The sequence below is a fragment of the Oncorhynchus keta genome, chromosome 23 (assembly GCF_023373465.1).
Source record: "Oncorhynchus keta strain PuntledgeMale-10-30-2019 chromosome 23, Oket_V2, whole genome shotgun sequence".
NCBI classification, from domain to species: Eukaryota; Metazoa; Chordata; class Actinopteri; order Salmoniformes; family Salmonidae; genus Oncorhynchus; species Oncorhynchus keta.
Window position 1 is genome coordinate 9,224,261 of NC_068443.1, and position 21,050 is coordinate 9,245,310.

General features: G+C 44.0%; 1 protein-coding gene across 1 annotated transcript in view; it reads left to right on the plus strand.

Moving 5' to 3' along the window:
* The window catches only part of LOC118401762 (junctional cadherin 5-associated protein-like), a 28,804-nt gene extending 15,012 nt beyond the window's left edge, over positions 1 to 13,792 (plus strand). Inside the window, exons 3-4 of the mRNA XM_035799351.2 lie at positions 8,535 to 12,976; positions 13,529 to 13,792. Coding sequence (XP_035655244.1) covers positions 8,535 to 12,976; positions 13,529 to 13,536 — 4,450 coding nt within the window. The 3' untranslated portion in view covers positions 13,537 to 13,792. The remainder of the gene's footprint in view (positions 1 to 8,534; positions 12,977 to 13,528) is intronic.
* The last annotated feature ends 7,258 nt before the right edge of the window (positions 13,793 to 21,050 follow it).

Here is a 21,050-nt window from a genome sequence, read left to right on the forward strand (position 1 = left end):
AACTATTTTGCAATTTATATGGCACAGCTGTCAGTTTTTTGGTCCTTAAATGAAATTGGTAAATGTTTTTATTTATCACACTTTTCTTCAACCATTTATGTTCTTTAATACAGGGCCGACATACAAGTTCCTTACTTTTTCCCCCTTCTACTTGCCTCTTTCATTTTTTTTGGTAATGCTGTAATTAATTGGTTGTAATTTTGGGTAGAGCAGACATGTCCATATGTCTGTGTTAGCTGCATGTGTGACATAACTCCACTAGCTGCATGTGTGACATAACTCCACTAGCTGCATGTGTGACATAACTCCACTAGCTGCATGTGTAACATAACTCCACTAGCTGCATGTGTAACATAACTCCACTAGCTGCATGTGTAACATAACTCCACTAGCTGCATGTGTAACATAACTCCACTAGCTGCATGTGTAACATAACTCCACTAGCTGCATGTGTAACATAACTCCACTAGCTGCATGTGTGACATAACTCCACTAGCTGCATGTGTGACATAACTCCACTAGCTGCATGTGTGACATAACTCCACTAGCTGCATGTGTGACATAACTCCACTAGCTGCATGTGTGACATAACTCCACCAGCTGCATGTGTGACATAACTCCACTAGCTGCATGTGTGACATAACTCCACTAGCTGCATGTGTGACATAACTCCACTAGCTGCGTGTGTAACATAACTCCACTAGCTGCGTGTGTAACATAACTCCACTAGCTGCGTGTGTAACATAACTCCACTAGCTGCATGTGTGACATAACTCCACTAGCTGCATGTGTAACATAACTCCACTAGCTGCGTGTGTAACATAACTCCACTAGCTGCATGTGTGACATAACTCCACTAGCTGCATGTGTGACATAACTCCACTAGCTGCATGTGTGACATAACTCCACTAGCTGCATGTGTGACATAACTCCACTAGCTGCATGTGTGACATAACTCCACCAGCTGCATGTGTGACATAACTCCACTAGCTGCATGTGTGACATAACTCCACTAGCTGCATGTGTAACATAACTCCACTAGCTGCATGTGTGACATAACTCCACTAGCTGCATGTGTAACATAACTCCACTAGCTGCATGTGTGACATAACTCCACTAGCTGCATGTGTGACATAACTCCACTAGCTGCATGTGTAACATAACTCCACTAGCTGCGTGTGTAACATAACTCCACTAGCTGCGTGTGTAACATAACTCCACTAGCTGCGTGTGTGACATAACTCCACTAGCTGCATGTGTGACATAACTCCACTAGCTGCGTGTGTAACATAACTCCACTAGCTGCATGTGTGACATAACTCCACCAGCTGCATGTGTGACATAACTCCACTAGCTGCATGTGTAACATAACTCCACTAGCTGCATGTGTGACATAACTCCACTAGCTGCATGTGTGACATAACTCCACTAGCTGCATGTGTAACATAACTCCACTAGCTGCGTGTGTAACATAACTCCACTAGCTGCATGTGTAACATAACTCCACTAGCTGCGTGTGTGACATAACTCCACTAGCTGCATGTGTGACATAACTCCACTAGCTGCGTGTGTAACATAACTCCACTAGCTGCATGTGTGACATAACTCCACCAGCTGCATGTGTGACATAACTCCACTAGCTGCATGTGTGACATAACTCCACTAGCTGCATGTGTAACATAACTCCACTAGCTGCATGTGTGACATAACTCCACTAGCTGCTGACATAACTCCACTAGCTGCATGTGTAACATAACTCCACTAGCTGCGTGTGTAACATAACTCCACTAGCTGCGTGTGTAACATAACTCCACTAGCTGCGTGTGTAACATAACTCCACTAGCTGCATGTGTGACATAACTCCACTAGCTGCGTGTGTAACATAACTCCACTAGCTGCGTGTGTAACATAACTCCACTAGCTGCGTGTGTAACATAACTCCACTAGCTGCGTGTGTAACATAACTCCACTAGCTGCGTGTGTGACATAACTCCACTAGCTGCGTGTGTAACATAACTCCACTAGCTGCATGTGTGACATAACTCCACTAGCTGCGTGTGTAACATAACTCCACTAGCTGCGTGTGTAACATAACTCCACTAGCTGCGTGTGTAACATAACTCCACTAGCTGCATGTGTGACATAACTCCACTAGCTGCATGTGTGACATAACTCCACTAGCTGCATGTGTGACATAACTCCACTAGCTGCATGTGTAACATAACTCCACTAGCTGCATGTGTGACATAACTCCACTAGCTGCATGTGTGACATAACTCCACTAGCTGCATGTGTGACATAACTCCACTAGCTGCATGTGTGACATAACTCCACTAGCTGCATGTGTGACATAACTCCACTAGCTGCATGTGTGACATAACTCCACTAGCTGCGTGTGTAACATAACTCCACTAGCTGCATGTGTAACATAACTCCACTAGCTGCATGTGTGACATAACTCCACTAGCTGCATGTGTGACATAACTCCACTAGCTGCATGTGTGACATAACTCCACCAGCTGCATGTGTGACATAACTCCACCAGCTGCATGTGTAACATAACTCCACTAGCTGCATGTGTAACATAACTCCACTAGCTGCATGTGTGACATAACTCCACTAGCTGCATGTGTGACATAACTCCACTAGCTGCATGTGTGACATAACTCCACTAGCTGCATGTGTGACATAACTCCACCAGCTGCATGTGTGACATAACTCCACTAGCTGCATGTGTGACATAACTCCACTAGCTGCATGTGTGACATAACTCCACTAGCTGCATGTGTGACATAACTCCACTAGCTGCATGTGTGACATAACTCCACTAGCTGCATGTGTGACATAACTCCACTAGCTGCATGTGTGACATAACTCCACTAGCTGCATGTGTGACATAACTCCACTAGCTGCATGTGTAACATAACTCCACTAGCTGCGTGTGTAACATAACTCCACTAGCTGCATGTGTGACATAACTCCACTAGCTGCATGTGTGACATAACTCCACTAGCTGCATGTGTGACATAACTCCACTAGCTGCATGTGTAACATAACTCCACTAGCTGCGTGTGTAACATAACTCCACTAGCTGCGTGTGTAACATAACTCCACTAGCTGCATGTGTGACATAACTCCACTAGCTGCATGTGTGACATAACTCCACTAGCTGCATGTGTAACATAACTCCACTAGCTGCATGTGTGACATAACTCCACTAGCTGCATGTGTGACATAACTCCACCAGCTGCATGTGTGACATAACTCCACTAGCTGCATGTGTAACATAACTCCACTAGCTGCATGTGTGACATAACTCCACTAGCTGCATGTGTGACATAACTCCACTAGCTGCATGTGTGACATAACTCCACTAGCTGCATGTGTGACATAACTCCACTAGCTGCATGTGTAACATAACTCCACTAGCTGCATGTGTAACATAACTCCACTAGCTGCATGTGTAACATAACTCCACTAGCTGCATGTGTAACATAACTCCACTAGCTGCATGTGTGACATAACTCCACTAGCTGCATGTGTGACATAACTCCACTAGCTGCATGTGTGACATAACTCCACTAGCTGCATGTGTGACATAACTCCACTAGCTGCATGTGTGACATAACTCTACTAGCTGCATGTGTGACATAACTCCACTAGCTGCATGTGTGACATAACTCCACTAGCTGCATGTGTGACATAACTCCACTAGCTGCATGTGTGACATAACTCCACTAGCTGCATGTGTGACATAACTCCACTAGCTGCATGTGTAACATAACTCCACTAGCTGCATGTGTGACATAACTCCACTAGCTGCATGTGTGACATAACTCCACTAGCTGCATGTGTGACATAACTCCACTAGCTGCATGTGTGACATAACTCCACTAGCTGCATGTGTGACATAACTCCACTAGCTGCATGTGTGACATAACTCCACTAGCTGCGTGTGGTTTTAAACATTCAGGAGCCGTAGCGCCGCTGGGACAAAGGATCGTTTGGCTTTATTTATTTTGGGCCCTGGTGCCTGCCCGGTAACATTGTCCTGAGGACAATACACCAAACTCCTGGTGAAGAAGATGTCTGGGGGCCAGCGGTACCTTGTTTGTGTTGACATCACATGATCACGTAACTGGCACGTTATATACAAGGAAAGTTACGTTTTTCTGCTCAGCGGCAGGCAGGCAGGCAGGCAGACAGACAGACAGACAGACAGACAGGCAGTGCATCTTACCAGGGCTGCGTTCCAAATGGATCAAATCAAATCCAATTGTATTTATCGCATGTGCCAAATACAACAGGTGTAGATTTAACAGGGAAATGTTTGCTTACAAACCTTTCCCAACGATGCAGAGTTTAAAATTAATAATAAAAAATAAAATAGTAACTAACCCAAGAGGAATAAAATACAATACAAAAGAATGGAGCTATATACAGGAAGTACCAGTACCAGATCAATGTGGAACTATATACAGGAAGTACCAGTACCAGATCAATGTGGAGCTATATACAGGAAGTACCAGTACCAGATCAATGTGGAACTATATACAGGAAGTACTAGTACCAGATCACTGTGGAGCTATATACAGGAAGTACCAGTACCAGATCAATGTGGAACTATATACAGGAAGTACCAGTTCCAGATCAATGTGGAGCTATATACAGGAAATACCAGTACCAGATCAATGTGGAACTATATACAGGAAGTACCAGATCAATGTGGAACTATATACAGGAAGTACCAGATCACTGTGGAGCTACAGTGGGGCAAAAAAGTATTTAGTCAGCCACCAATTGTGCAAGTTCTCCCACTTAAAAAGATGAGAGAGGCCTGTAATTTTCATCATAGGTACACTTCAACTATGACAGACAAAATGAGAAAAAAAATCCAGAAAATCACATTGTAGGATTTTTAATGAATTTATTTGCAAATTATGGTAGAAAATAAGTATTTGGCCAATAACAAAAGTTTATCTCAATAGTTTGTTATATACCCTTTGTTGGCAATGACAGAGGTCAAACGTTTTCTGTAAGTCTTCACAAGGTTTTCACACACTGTTGCTGGTATTTTGGCCCATTCATCCATGCAGATCTCCTCTAGAGCAGTGATGTTTTGGGGCTGTTGCTGGGCAACACAGACTTTCAACTCCCTCCAAAGATGTTCTATGGGGTTGAGATCTGGAGACTGGCTAGGCCACTCCAGGACCTTGAAATGCTTCTTACGAAGCCACTCCTTCGTTGCCCGGGCGGTGTGTTTGGGATCATTGTCATGCTGAAAGACCCAGCCACGTTTCATCTTCAATGCCTTTGCTGATGGAAGGAGGTTTTCACTCAAAATCTCACAATACATGGCCCCATTCATTCTTTCCTTTACACGGATCAGTTGTCCTGGTCCCTTTGCAGAAAAACAGCCCCAAAGCATGATGTTTCCACCCCCATACTTCACAGTAGGTATGGTGTTCTTTGGATGCAACTCAGCATTCTTTGTCCTCCAAACACGACAAGTTGAGTTTTTACCAAAAAGTAATATTTTGGTTTCTGACCATATGACATTCTCCCAATCTTCTTCTGGATCATCCAAATGCTCTCTAGCAAACTTCAGACGGGCCTGGACATGTACTGGCTTAAGCAGGGGGACACGTCTGGCACTGCAGGTTTTGAGTCCCTGGCGGCGTAGTGTGTTACTGATGGTAGGCTTTGTTACTTTGGTCCCAGCTCTCTGCAGGTCATTCACTACGTCCCCCCGTGTGGTTCTGGGATTTTTTTTTTTCACCGTCCTTGTGATCATTTTGACCCCACGGGGTGAGATCTTGCGTGGAGCCCCAGATCGAGGGAGATTATCAGTGGTCTTGTATGTCTTCCATTTCCTAATAATTGCTCCCACAGTTGATTTCTTCAAACCATGCTGCTTACCTATTGCAGATTCAGTCTTCCCAGCCTGGTGCAGGTCTACAATTTTGTTTCTGGTGTCCTGACAGCTCTTTGGTCTTGGCCATAGTGGAGTTTGGAGTGTGACTGTTTGAGGTTGTGGACAGGTGTCTTTTGTACTGACAACAAGTTCAAACAGGTGCCATTGATACAGGTAACGAGTGGAGAACAGAGGAGCCTCTTAAAGAAGAAGTTACAGGTCTGTGAGAGCCAGAAGGTGACCAAATACTTATTTTCCACCATAATTCTACAATGTGATTTTCTGGATTTTTTTCTTCTCATTTATTCTGTCATAGTTGAAGTTTACCTATGATGAAAATTACAGGCCTCTCTCATCTTTTTAAGTGGGAGAACTTGCACAATTGGTGGCTGACTAAATACTTTTTTGCCCCACTGTATATAGTGTGTATATATAGTCTAGTGAGTGTGTATATGATATGTATGTATAGTGAGTGTGCGTAGGGTTAGTGCATATAGTTTGGGTACCATTAATTTACTATTTAGCAGTCTGGCTATTTAGCAGTCTGGCTATGGCTTATGGCCTGGGGGTAGAAGGAGCCTGTTGGTCTGAGAGTGATACGCCAGTACCGTTTGCTGGATGATAACAGAGTGAGCAGTCTATGGCTTGGGTGGTTAGAGTCTTTGGGAATTTTTGGGCCTTCCTCTGACACTGCCGGTATAGAGGTCTTGGATGGCAGGGATTTCGGCCCCAGTGATGTATTGGGCTGTCCGCACCACCCTCTGTAGAGCTTTGCGGTCAAGGACGATGCAATTGCCATACAAAGCGGTGATGCAGCCAGTCAAGATGCTCTCGATGGTGCAGCTGTAAAACCTTTTGAGGATCTGAGGGCTCATGCCAAATCTTTTCAGCCTCTTGAGGGGGAAGAGGCACTGCCGTACACTCTTCACGACTTTGTGGGTGTATGTGGACCAGGTTAACTCCTTAGCGATGTGGACGCCAAAGAACTTGAAGCTCTCAACCCGCTCCACAACAGCCCTGTCGATGTGGATGGGGGTGTGTTCTCCGATCTTTCTCCTATAGTCTACGATCATCAGTCGGGGGTGAACAGGGAGCACAGAAGGGGACTAAGCACACATCCCTGAGGGGCCCCCGTGTTGCGTGGCGGAGGTGGTGTTGCCTACCCTCATCACCTGGGGCCGGCCCGTCAGGAAGTCTAGGATCCAGTTGCAGACGGAAGTGTTCAGTCCCAGGTTTCCCAAAGCTTAGTGATAAGCTTGGAGGGGGCTATGGTGTTGAACGCTGAGCTTTAGTCAATGAACAGCTTTCTCACATAGTTATTTTCCTCTTGTCCATGTGGAAGAGGGCAGTGTGAAGAGCAATTGAGATTGCGTCATCTGTGGATCTGTTGGGGCGGTATGGAAATTGAGTGTGGGTTCGGGGTGTCTGGGATGATGGTGTTGATGTGTGTCATGAACAGCCTTTCAAAGCACTTCAAATGGCACCCTATTCCCTGCATAGTGCACTACTTTTGACCAGAGAGCCCTATGGACCCCGGTGAAAAGTAGGGCACTATATAGGGAACGAACACCCAGCTTTCTGAATTAAGGTCAGCGTGTGTTCTAATATGCAGATCATATTGCAGCAGCCGCACAATTTCACGGCATCTTCAAGGGAGTTGGGAGCCGCTGACTCAAGCACTTCCGTCAGATATATGTGTGTTGCCTGACTCCGCCCTCTTGGATTGGAGATGGAGATATTGATTCCTAGGCTACGTCCCAAATCACACCTTATTCCCTATGTACTGCACTATATAAGGAACAGGATGCCATTTGGGATGTAAAACTCTTCTTCACTCCCAAAGCCAAAACATCAGCTTGGAGGCTAGCCAGACATACCAGCATTTAAAATGTCACAGTTATCAATATCTCTCAGATCGTATAAAAGCATGGCAGGCTGGTCAGCATTGTGTCATCACAGGTAAACAGAGTATGGAACGCTGGTATGGTTCCATAAGAGAGCGTTCCAGATAAAGCTCATTCATGATTTTTTGTTGTTGTTTGATCTTGTTTTGTGGGCGTCAGATGTTGCATCTGAGACTCCGTTTTAGAATGTCTTCCATTTGTCTCCATACTACCTATATAGTGCACTACCTTTGACCAGGGCCTACTGCACTACAGAGGGAGTAAGGTGCCAATTGGGATGCAACTATAGCTTACCAATTGGGATGCAACTATAGGGTGCCAATTGGGATGCAGTTATAGACTGGCAGGTCATGGAAAGGTCAGCAGACTTTATCATTACAAATCTAAGGGAGGTTAACTGAATTATGTTGGTATTACAAGCTTATACATTTACGAACGTAAATGCTTCAAGAGTTTTGTTATTTTTGGTGTTATGTGCAAAAACCAAGTTTATCCTATATCCAGGTTGTATGTATTACAACCAACATGTTCACTGTTTATAATATTTGTAGATTTTCCTATGTAAGACATGGGTTCAAATATAACATTTTTCATATTAATGAAGGTACAGTATTATAACTGCAGAACCTTAACACTTCATGGTTCTTTCTCTTTCTTCTTTTTCTATTCTCATTATATGATGATCACCAACCAATTGTGCTTTGTTGTCTTTCCAGGTTCTATGACGCTCCCAGCTTAACCTATTCTGAGCAGATCGAGAGAAGAGAGCAGTTGGATGAGAGGGATGTCTCCTACTGGAGGAGGAGAGGCCAGGACTTCAGTGTCCTTCTGGATTACGCCGATGGCCGGGAGCTGAGAGCGTCCGCTAGCTTTCTGAAGGCCTCTGAGGTGGCATGGAGGCCACAGGCCCTGATAGCAGAGGACCACAGGGGGGAGAGGGAGAAGCAGCAACAGAAGCAGCTATGGGATGACACCCCCATCTCCTGGCTGAGGGAAGCTGACGCGGCTCCTGGACAGCTGAGGGTATTGACTGGGGTGACTGGGGTGACTGGGGAGCGGAAGTGCCAGAGCCTGGGCACAGAGGAGTGGAAGCCTGCAGTGGGGCTGGGGAGGCAGCTGTCGGATGGGGAGGGCGAGAGGTGGGCTCAGGACCAGCAGCACCGCCTGAGGACTCCAGAGATGGCTGGTTTTATCCTTCCCAGAACCAGAGGAAAGTCCCAGTCCCTCCCCAGAGTGCTGTCGCCTGATGGGACTACTGAACACACAGACACACAGTCCAGCTTGGTCAGTGTCCAGCTTCGACCGGGCCAGGTTGATAGACAGAGAGTGAACAGCACCGTCTTTTCCGGGCCTTATAGTAGGTATTACCACAGCGCCGCAGTCGGCCGGGACCGGTGGGCCAGAAACAGTTGGCAAAGCGGCGGTCATGTTGCACTTTTACCAAAGCCCAGGTTCAGCAGGCCTGTCAAGCCTCCGTCGTACGAGATACACCAGCAGACTAGGGGTAGCCAGGAGATGCTTTCTGTAGCTGTAGTAGATGAGCAGAATGCGTCCAAACAACAGAAGGACAACAGGCCTGTCTATCACCCAAGGGGTGGAGAACTGCAGAGACAAGACTATTTCGCACAACACTCCGCAATCTTTGGCATGGAGCCCCCCGGTTACATCCCGCCCCCGTCTTATAAGAGAGCCCCTCCCCCAATCAGGGGAGGCCCAATCAACCGCAATGAAGTGGTGAACTATAAGTGGAGGGGGGAGATGCAGATACAGATGCAGATGCCTGTGAGCTCAGAGACGGGAAGGTGGTTTTCCAGACAGACAGGAGGGTCGTGGCTGGAACACTATGGGGATCGAGGTATACCCTACAGGAAACAGGTTAACTCTAACCCAAATCTTAACCCTGGATACACCGAGGAACATCTGGGGCATGTTCACTATTTACCCTTTGATGATCCGCGAGTGAGACACATCTCAGGAGGGCCTGGTGGAAATTCTCTCACTGACTCGGACAAGCTTATCCGAAACATCAACAAAGAGATTCCCTGCGCTAAGGTTTTAGGACAATCCACACATGATAGTGCCTTTTCCCCCCCACATGGGCTATCTCTCAATACCGACAGCCGCAAGACATCTGTCAATGACAACGACGGTAGTAGTACTAGATGGTGCCACAGGGGTTTAATAAACAAAGGAAGTGTAGACAGTGTAGCTCCTGACCAGAGCTGTGGTAACTATCCAACTGCTTTTCAGGTTAGACCGCCCCCTCAGCAGATCAGGCTTGTGGACCAAGGTGTGTCAGAAACTGTGACTCAAGTGAAAAAGAAAGAGCCTGACTCCTCAGAGAAAGAGAAACCAAGAAAGCCTGACTCCTCAGAGAAAGAGAAACCAAGAAAGCCTGACTCCTCAGAGAAAGAGAAACCAAGAAAGCCTGACTCCTCAGAGAAAGCAGAGAAAGTAGAGAAAAAGAGCGTAAAAAAGAAACTTAGCGAAACAATATTCTGTTTGGTGTCTGTTCCCATCCCCCCAACGCCGGGCAGTACGTCCCATGATCAAAACAACAATGATGAGAAGCCGCCAAGCCCAGTCCGGCCACCAAGCCCAGTGGACAGTCCGAGCGAGAACAAAACTGGCCACTTAACAAACCAAAGTCTCCAAAGCACATCTTCAGCAGAGGCTGAGCTGCAAGCACTAACCGGTAGCATAGCGAGCAGCAGATCAAGCAGCAAAATAGTGAGAAAACTCCCCATTAAACCCCCCAAAATAAACCATCACAAGGAGCTGAAACTCTCGGGATCCTGGCCTGGGAACCAGTACCGTGACCAGGAGACTCAAACTAGCCCAGAGGCCAGAAAGCGTCAGCCTCCCCCTCCTCCTCCTCCAGGTACTGAAAACAAGGAAGCACAAGACCCTCAAGTCCCTGCCCCAGGATCCCCCGACCCTGGCGTCACCCCAGACCCTAGCAGTGTGGGCAGCACTGCATTCAGCTATCCCATAAAAGGGGTGAAGAGCCTGAAACCATCCAGCAACAGCGCCTTTTCCAGGACGGCCACTTTCTCAATCTCCAGCCAGCTGAACAAGAGCACAGCTCAGCCGCCAACAGCAGCGCCACCACCACCACCACCACCCTCAGGAAACACGATGGAGGTCAAACCAGCAGAGACCTGCAGTGGGCAGGAGGGCTTCGGTCAGTTCCTGCTGAAGCCCGTCAGCAGACGGCCATGGGACGCCATCGAGGAGCTGGAGACTATCAACAAAGAGCTCCAGGATCAACAGCAACAACCACAGCAGCAGAGCAGCAAGAGGCCCAGTGTTGACCAGTGCATCGAGGACCTCAACGAGGCATACAAAGACATCTTAGAGCTAGGCACTGCCAGCAATAACGTTCCCAACAATGGCGGCGCTGTGCAGATCCCTGAGCGGATCAAGATAAGGCTAGCGGGGGAGGCGGGGCTCAGCAAACCCAGCAGCCTTAGGCGCAGTATCGAGAGCTGGACTGTGTCCGTCGACCCAGAGTACAGGGAGGTCAAGAGCGCCTTCTCAAGACCCGCTGAAAGAAAGTCAGTGACATTCAGCAAGCAGCTAAGAGAGGAGCTCCCTGTCCCACCACGCGATCCTACAGGATTCAGAGAATACAGGGTTGTTTCGAATTTGTCACAGAGGAGAAGTAGCTGCAGTGGCAGGTCAGTGAAGCTAGACCTCTCTTCGCCTTCGGAGACACCACCGCCTTGTGACTTTACCGGCCCTAGTGACTTTATTGACTCTCCTAGTGATCCCAGCGATATCAGAGACTTAAGCCCAACGACGCCAACAACGCACACGGCAGCAGAAGTCCCCTGGGCAGATAGGCAGCCGATGCAGGACGCCTCCACACTTACGAGCCCCCCTGATTATGAGGACATATGTCAGTCTTTACAAAAGACCCGAGACTCAACAGAAGTTAACAAAACTTTGACGGCCAAATCTAAACTTGGTGGTGGTAGAGGCAATGCAGTGCCTCCAGGGGGCGCCAGTCTAGACTCTGAAGAGGAATGCCCCATTTGTAAAAAAGAGAGCGAGAGCCAGATGTCCAGACCAAGCCCAATGTCTCCGCTCCATGAGGAGTCAAGCCCAGACTTGTCTGATCAAAGTAGCGCCACGATCGTCGGTGACAGTGATAGTCCACAAGGAGCTGAAACATATGAAGAACCAGCTGAGGACGAAGTAGACACAAAGCTATCTTCCGTCTCTTGCTCGAATCGTTCAGAGACTCAGACTCCGTGTCAAGATTGGAGGGAGCAGCTGTCACTCACAGATGATAAGAATGTGGGTGGGTGCGCTGCTGCTGAGAAGACCAATCCAAACCAAGCAACCAAGGATCTCAACAATCTATACGAAGTGAAATGTGCCGAGGGAATCCCAGAGAACGAATCCATAGAGGAGAGGGCAGCCAGGATATTAGGGATTGATGTGCCTGCAGAGTCCCTAGTTACAGGGGAGCGGAGGGCTAGAGAGCCAGCAACAGATGAGATTGAATTAAGAGAGAGTGAAGCCACTGCTGGAGAAGATCCAGAAAGAAGCAATGCAAACGAACAGACATTACAAACACATGTGAGAGATACAGAGTCTGGGGAACTGCGGTCTACAGCGTCTAAGGTGCCTGACAGTGGGCAGGAGTTACAAGAAAATGAGCCGCCACAGGATACGCCAGAGCGCATCAGGAGTGCCAAATGGACCCAACTGGGTCGAGAAACTCCAGGTATGCTGGAGTTTCCGCCAGACAGACTACCACTTTCGGTCCCCATGAACCCCGACCAGAAGCTGTCTCACAGTCTGGAGGGAGAGAGGTGGGGCAGAGGTGCCTCACAGCACATAGAGGCCCTGCAGGACAAGCTAGCTGCCTCGCCCAGCCACCAGGGGGTGATAGAGCGCCTGGCTCGGATGAAGGTGGTGGACTCGGTGTCCCGCATGAGACTCAGCATCAGGAGCACAGACTCTGGGGAGGTGGACGTGGAGGCGGAGGGGGAGGCCAGCCGTGGCGTTGAACAAGTGGAAGAGAACGCTGTCCTCCCTGCTCCCTCCCAGAGTGACACAGTGGACGATAGAGAGGTCAAGATAGAGGACGATCGAGAGGCCTCTGAAGAAACAGTGTTGCAAGACGAGGAGGTGTCATCTGTCTCGGGTAGCTACTTGATGCATTTATTTTTTGTTCAAGTTTTTTTTCTGTCGAGCTGTGTTACATGTTAATTCTGAATAAGAGAGTGTTTCACCAGGAATGAATAGTTTCATGTTTTGTTTGTTACACATTTGTGATACTTTTGTCACTGCCAACTGTGACTACACAAACATTGTTGGTTGTGACTATAATGAGTTATAATTTATGGTGCATGTATTTCAAGCAGTGAATTGTGGCTGTTATTATGGACTCTTCCCACAAGAGGGGGCTATTTGACCTACAATTCAAATCTACCACCACACACGACTGATATTACATTATTTTCATTAATTTTGAAGACATTTTTTATGTGTGTGAAATACATTTTGGACATGTTATGAGGACTGTCACATGATATAGTCTACGTCCAAAATGGAACCCTATTACTTATTTTGTGTACTAATTTTAAAGGGAAACTCAAATGTAGTACACTTGATAGGGAATAGGGTGCCATTTGGGACACAAATATATTCACTCTAAATGATCTAGTGTATCCCTTCTTTCTGTGTATTCTACCAGAGGCCTGAGACCCAAGCCCAGTGGATTAAAGTGGAGAGAGACTGAGACGCCCGTCATCTTTCTCCATCTGAGGTTTAGCTCCCTCCAACACTGTGACCTGGCTACCCACTAGAATGCCTTCATCTCATCCCAAACACAGAAACGGCCTTCTTCTCCGACAACAGCATTGTGTACACCCTCACCCTCGGCGTCGTTGAGTGCTAAGAGTGTTCCACTGCCAAAAGGGAGGTGTCCCCCACCTAGGGGCAGCTTCCATCTATCCCCCCCATCTCCCCTTTATCTCCCCCCAACCCATCCTAGGAGGGGCCCAAAATGGTACCCTACTCTCTATATAGTGCACTACTGGGCCCTGGTCAAAGGTAGTTTGGGACTCATTTCTAGTGTTATTGTAGCAGCTTGTTCTTTATCCTTTCTTATTCTACCCTCCCGATGCTTTTCATTGGCTTATTCTACCCTCCCGATGCTTTTTATTGGCTTATTCTACCCTCCCGATGCTTTTTATTGGCTTATTCTACCCTCCCAGATGCTTTTCATTGACTTTATTATTCTACTCTCCTAGATGCTTTTCATTGGCAGACATTATGCAATTCTGTCATGTGTATAACAACCTAAAAAAAATGTCCATAGTGAATACAGTTAGCTGACTCATCGTTCACATGCTGTGTGAGTCTGTTTGTTTATGGGCGAGCTGTTTAGATATGAATGTAAACACGTTTTACACAACCAAGTAGACATAGGAGTCATAAGAGCTGTTCTGTTACGTTCAGTCGATTACACCAAAATATTTACATTTGATTGTTATGGACAGAGAGAAGTGAGAAATGTATTATATTGGACATTAATGTCTTTGGCTCGAGAACTGTTTTAATTTTCAGATGAATCGATCGATCAATCCGTCAATCAACCAATCAACCAATCAATCAGTCTATTATTATTTTGTTACATTGTGGCCTGTCTGTCTCATCGCTTTCCCGTACACTGTAATCATAATCCATAGAGCTCTTCAATGAAGAGTGACTCTATTCCTACCAGATGTCAGGGTTAAGGGTCAATTCAAATTCAAGTCATTCGTTTCAGAAAGTAAACTGAAATTCCAATCTATTTTCAATGATTTCTCAAAAAATTGAAAAGGAGAAGCTATTTATTAAAACACGTTTTTCCATTTATGAATGTTCACTTCCTGAATTGAGTAACTTCAATTTGAATTGACCCAAACCCTGATATGGAGAAATGATAAATCAGTTAAATATATTTTGTGAGGCATTGGTTCTACGTTATGGGGGGTGGGGGTTACCTAGGTGACAGTCTGTTTGTGCTGTCATGCCAACTCCTTGTCACTCATTGGCTTGACAATGTGCAATGGTATTGACAAGAGCACAAACAGATCTGGGACCAGGCGTTGCCTTCTGTATACAGATGTGCATTTCATTATCGACTGGATCAGGTTACAAGACCACTGGGCAGTGAAATCAATGTTTTAAAAAGATCTATCTGGGTAGTATATTAGCTCTATTTCCCAGGTAATTTCAGGAAGCAATAATGGTATGGAGTGTGCTAGTTTTGAGTTGTAAACAATAATTATATGGACATAGTAAAAAGATAAGAGCAATATTGTCGTACAAACAGCTTAGTTGCATAGTCAGTGGAGCTGGGAACCATTGTCAGGAATCTAATTATTACCAAGTCAATAATGGCACCCTATTCCCTATATAGTGCACTACATTAGACCAGAGCCCCATGGGCACTGGTTAAAAGTAGTGCACTAAATAGGGAATTGGGTGCCATTTGGGACGTAACATTTTAACGAGTCATCGTTTGAATCATCCTGTAGCTAAATGGAGATGTATGAGGGTATGCTGGTGGGCGGGTGCTTATTTCATAGAAAATATTAGTGGCCATACATGTGTATCGTGTTAAGTGACTACATTTCACTAAATATACATTTTTGTTATCATTGAATTGTTAATCAGTTTGCATAATGTACAAAATAAAGTATATTTTAAGAGATATTTTGTATTTAACCATTCTATTTTATTTCTCCACACTTTGATTACAAGTTGAAAGTATCATATTGTCTGTACAGTATCATATTGTCTGTACAGTATCATATTGTCTGTACAGTATCATATTGTCTGTACAGTATCATATTGTTTATACAGTATCATATTGTCTGTACAGTATCATATTGTCTATACAGTATCATATTGTCTGTACAGTATCATATTGTTTATACAGTATCATATTGTTTATAGAGTATCATATTGTTTATACAGTACCATATTGTCTGTACAGTACCCTATTGTCTGTACAGTATCATATTGTCTATAGAGTATCATATTGTTTATACAGTACCATATTGTCTGTACAGTATCATAGTCTGTACAGTATCATATTGTCTGTACAGTATCATATTGTTTATACAGTACCATATTGTTTATACAGTACCATATTGTCTGTACAGTATCATATTGTCTGTACAGTATCATATTGTCTGTACAGTATCATATTGTTTATACAGTACCATATTGTTTATACAGTATCATATTGTCTGTACAGTATCATATTGTTTATACAGTACCATATTGTTTATACAGTATCATATTGTCTGTACAGTATCATATTGTTTATACAGTATCATATTGTTTATACAGTATCATATTGTCTGTACAGTATCATATTGTCTGTACAGTATCATATTGTTTATACAGTATCATATTGTCTGTACAGTATCATATTGTTTATACAGTATCATATTGTCTGTACAGTATCATATTGTTTATAGAGTATCATATTGTTTATACAGTATCATATTGTCTGTACAGTACCATATTGTCTATAGAGTATGATATTGTTTATACAGTATCATATTGTTTATACAGTATCATATTGTCTGTACAGTATCATATTGTTTATACAGTATCATATTGTCTGTACAGTACCATATTGTCTGTACAGTATCATATTGTTTATACAGTATCATATTGTCTGTACAGTATCATATTGTTTATACAGTATCATATTGTTTATACAGTACCATATTGTCTGTACAGTATCATATTGTCTGTACAGTATCATATTGTCTGTACAGTATCATATTGTCTGTACAGTACCATATTGTCTATAGAGTATCATATTGTTTATACAGTACCATATTGTCTGTACAGTATCATATTGTTTATACAGTATCATATTGTCTGTACAGTATCATATTGTTTATACAGTATCATATTGTTTATACAGTATCATATTGTCTGTACAGTACCATATTGTCTGTACAGTATCATATTGTTTATACAGTATCATATTGTTTATACAGTACCCTATTGTCTGTACAGTATCATATTGTTTATACAGTATCATATTGTCTGTACAGTATCATATTGTTTATACAGTATCATATTGTCTGTACAGTATCATATTGTTTATATAGTACCATATTGTTTATACAGTACCATATTGTCTGTACAGTATCATATTGTTTATATAGTACCATATTGTTTATACAGTATCATATTGTTTATAGAGTATCATATTGTTTATACAGTACCATATTGTCTGTACAGTATCATAATGTCTGTACAGTATCATAATGTCTGTACAGTACTATATTGTCTGTACAGTATCATAATGTCTGTACAGTACTATATTGTCTGTACAGTATCATAATGTCTGTACAGTACTATATTGTCTGTACAGTATCATAATGTCTGTACAGTACTATATTGTCTGTACAGTATCATAATGTCTGTACAGTACTATATTGTCTGTACAGTATCATAATGTCTATACAGTACTATATTGTCTGTACAGTATCATAATGTCTGTACAGTACTATATTGTCTGTACAGTATCATAATGAGAGTATATAATTTTCTAGCGCTTCAAAAAAAAGAAAAAAAGATTGACATAAAGAAGGATTGACCTTACAAGCAAAGCTATGTGCAGTGTGCCTTGATCAAACGGTCATTCTGTTCAGTGACAAGATGAGGGTTTATCTTCTTTGTGAGTCTTGACTTAATGGGAAATTCTGATTGTGCCCTGAGTTCCCATTTGTAGTGCATTTTCACACGCTGTCTGAAAAACAGTTGAACATTTGATGCTGGACGCTCTTACTGATGATCCACCGATCCATCTCAGCTGTGTTCTTATGTTTAGGGTCAGCTGTGACCTGCAGTGTTGGGGTCAATTACATTTCAAACCAGTCAGTTCAGGAAGCTAACTGAAATTTAAATTAACATTTTTCTCAATGCCTCTGTATTGGATTGTTTTTTTGGGGGAGGAGGGGGGGGGGGGTAATAATTACATTTATTTCCTGGAATTAACTGAATTGAAATGGAATTGACCCGAACCCTGGTGACTTGTCTTATGTTTGTCATCGTCTTCCAAGCCAAATCATGTACTGTTGTTTTTGTCGCTGATTCATAGCAACATGTTTAGAAATAAAAAAAAACAAAGAAATAAAAAAAAACAATTTTATTTTATTCATGCAACTTAACATTTCTTTCTTTCTACATTGAGTGAATTTTGTGTTTTAGACTGCTGTCAATGATACAATGGTTAGTGAAGGGTAACGCCTTGCAAAAGGTGCACATCAATGCTGTTTTCCTATTTGTCAAGGGTGAAAACATACTGTTCAATAATCACATCGTTTTATAACATTCACTTTCATGTAGCATTATTGCGGTTGTAGCATTTAATTGACTTAGAACTTTGTCTTAATTTCGCTTAATATTTCTGATATTTATTAAAAAAAAAAAAATGTTTTATCACGTCGCCGCCATAAGGCAATTTCGGGCATTACATTATAATTAAGGCCAAATAATTACTAATTGCACACTGTTTCATAATTGTAGGTTTTACAAACAACTTATTGTTCTGTCATTTCTTAAGCCTGAAAGGTAGCAATGTTGACTGCATACGTACATAGTGACTGCACTTACCTTTCTTCACTGTGGGTCTTTCAATCAATCAGGAGAACAGTGCTGCTACTCAAAAAATACTCAGACTTCCAAAAATACACAGACTTCCAAAAATGCACAAACTCCCATTCGAAACAACAACTATATATAATATAACTATATGAATTGATTCAGAAGTTTATTGATCAATCGAGTCCATTGATCAATATCATTGATTAATATCCCATAAAGAGCAACCAGGTGGATAGATTACTAACAGTTGTTGACGCCCGCATTTCGTCTGAACTTAGTACCATTTTTAAGACTTTTGCTTGACTTACCTGTAGTGAAGTCCTCTGTCCTAAAAGGAAATTTCAAAACATTTTCAACTTCATATTCATCTCCAGCACCACCCCAACATCAACATATGTTAAAATGTTGCGTTTCAATGTGTTGTAGAAAAAAGATAGAGGAAGATACGTAAGTGTTTCTAACGACATCATCGGTGTGCATCGTGGGATTTATAAAATGTTTTAATCGAAAATGTTGTTATTGTAATTTTCATCCCCCACCCCCCTTTTTCTCCCGAATTTCGTGATTACGATCTTGTCTCATTGCTGCAACTCCCCAACGGGCTAGGCAGAGGCGAAGGTCGAGTCATGCGTCTTCTGAAATATGACCCACCAAGCCGCGCTTCTTTAACACCCACCGTCTTAACCCGGAAGCCAGCCGCACCAATGTGTTGGAGGAAACACCACTAAACTGACAACCGAAGTCAGCCTGAAGGCGCCCAGCCCGCCACAAGGAGTCGCTAGAGCGCGATGATCCTTCCCCTAACCCAGACGACGCTGGACCAATTGTGCGCCTTCCTTTGGGACTCCCGGTCACGGCCAGTAATGACACAGTCTGGCTGTAGTGACGCCGCAACACTGCGATGCAGTGCCTTAGACCGCTGCACCAATCGGGAGGCCAGCATCATGTGATTTTAACCAATTATGAGTAGGCATTAACTACTAATTGCCTACTAATTGGATGATGACGTCATTGGAAACACATATCTTCTATCTTTATTTACTACAAAACATAGAAAAACACAACTTTCACATATGTTGATGTTGGGGTGGTGCTGGAGATGATGAATATGAAGTTGAACATTAAAAAAAAAATCCCTTAAGAAGTAAACTGCCCCTTGATCACAACACAAAAATGGCCATTACAGAACATAGCTAGGCTACTGTCCATAAATTCGTATGCCAGAGGAAGCTGGAACTTGGTGTCATTTGACGTTTTTGTACTGCAGGCTATGTGCAACATGAATAATTATGCACACTTGTTGTAATATTTTCTATTTTCATATGAGATTTAATTAATTTTGTCCCTGACATCTTTTTTTCTTCCTTGCATGAAATGCAAGAGAGACGAGGAAGACATGAAAAGAGGGACGAGGGAAAACATGAAATGAGAGAGAGAGAGACGAGAAAAACATGTGTTTTTGCATACAGTCTATTTGCAGTTGGTACTCTCCAGTAGGGGAAACCAATGGGCAACCATTATCTTTCATAATGTTATTTACAAAACTATGCCAAGTATTTAAATGTTTAGAGTCAAATCTAAAGGAAACTCGTTCATATCTTTTGCTTTTGTATTGATGATTATCAGCGTAACACACAGATTGTGCTACTGTTGTATGACACTGCAGTCTGATTCAGAATAAACTCTTTGCATGAAGGTTGTCTTTGTGATCAATTAGATGTATTTTCTTGAGAGTGTTAGTTCAGATAAAGTAGCATGACGTAATTTTGCCAAGCAGAAAAATGTAATCTACATGTTCGGTTTGTATTTTTGTGAGCGTGCACCTGTGTGTGTGTGTGTGTGTGTCTCTGTGTGAGCGTGCACCTGTGTGTGGGTGTGTGTGTCTCTGTGTGAGCGTGCACCTGTGTGTGGGTGTGTGTGTGTCTCTGTGTGTGTCTCTGTGTGAGCGTGCACCTGTGTGTGGGTGTGTGTGTCTCTGTGTGTGTCTCTGTGTGAGCGTGCACCTGTGTGTGGGTGTGTGTGTCTCTGTGTGAGCGTGCACCTGTGTGTGGGTGTGTGTGTGTCTCTGTGTGTGTCTCTGTGTGAGCGTGCACCTGTGTGTGGGTGTGTGTGTCTCTGTGTGAGCGTGCACCTGTGTGTGGGTGTGTGTGTGTGTCTCTGTGTGAGCGTGCACCTGTGTGTGGGTGTGTGTGTCTCTGTGTGAGCATGCACCTGTGTGTGTGTGTGTGTGTCTCTGTGTGTGTCTCTGTGTGAGCGTGCACCTGTGTGTGGGTGTGTGTGTCTCTGTGTGAGCGTGCACCTGTGTGTGTGTGAGCATGCACCTGTGTGTGTGTGTGTGTGTGAGCGTGCACCTGTGTGTGCACCTGTGTGTGTGTGTGAGCGTGCACCTGTGTGTGTGAGCATGCACCTGTGTGTGTGTGAGCGTGCACCTGTGTGTGTGTGAGCGTGCACCTGTGTGTGTGTCAGCGTGCACCTGTGTGTGTGAGAGCATGCACCTGTGTGTGTGTGTGTGTGAGCGTGCACCTGTGTGTGCACCTGTATGTGTGTGTGAGCATGCACCTGTGTGTGTGTGAGCGTGCACCTGTGTGTGT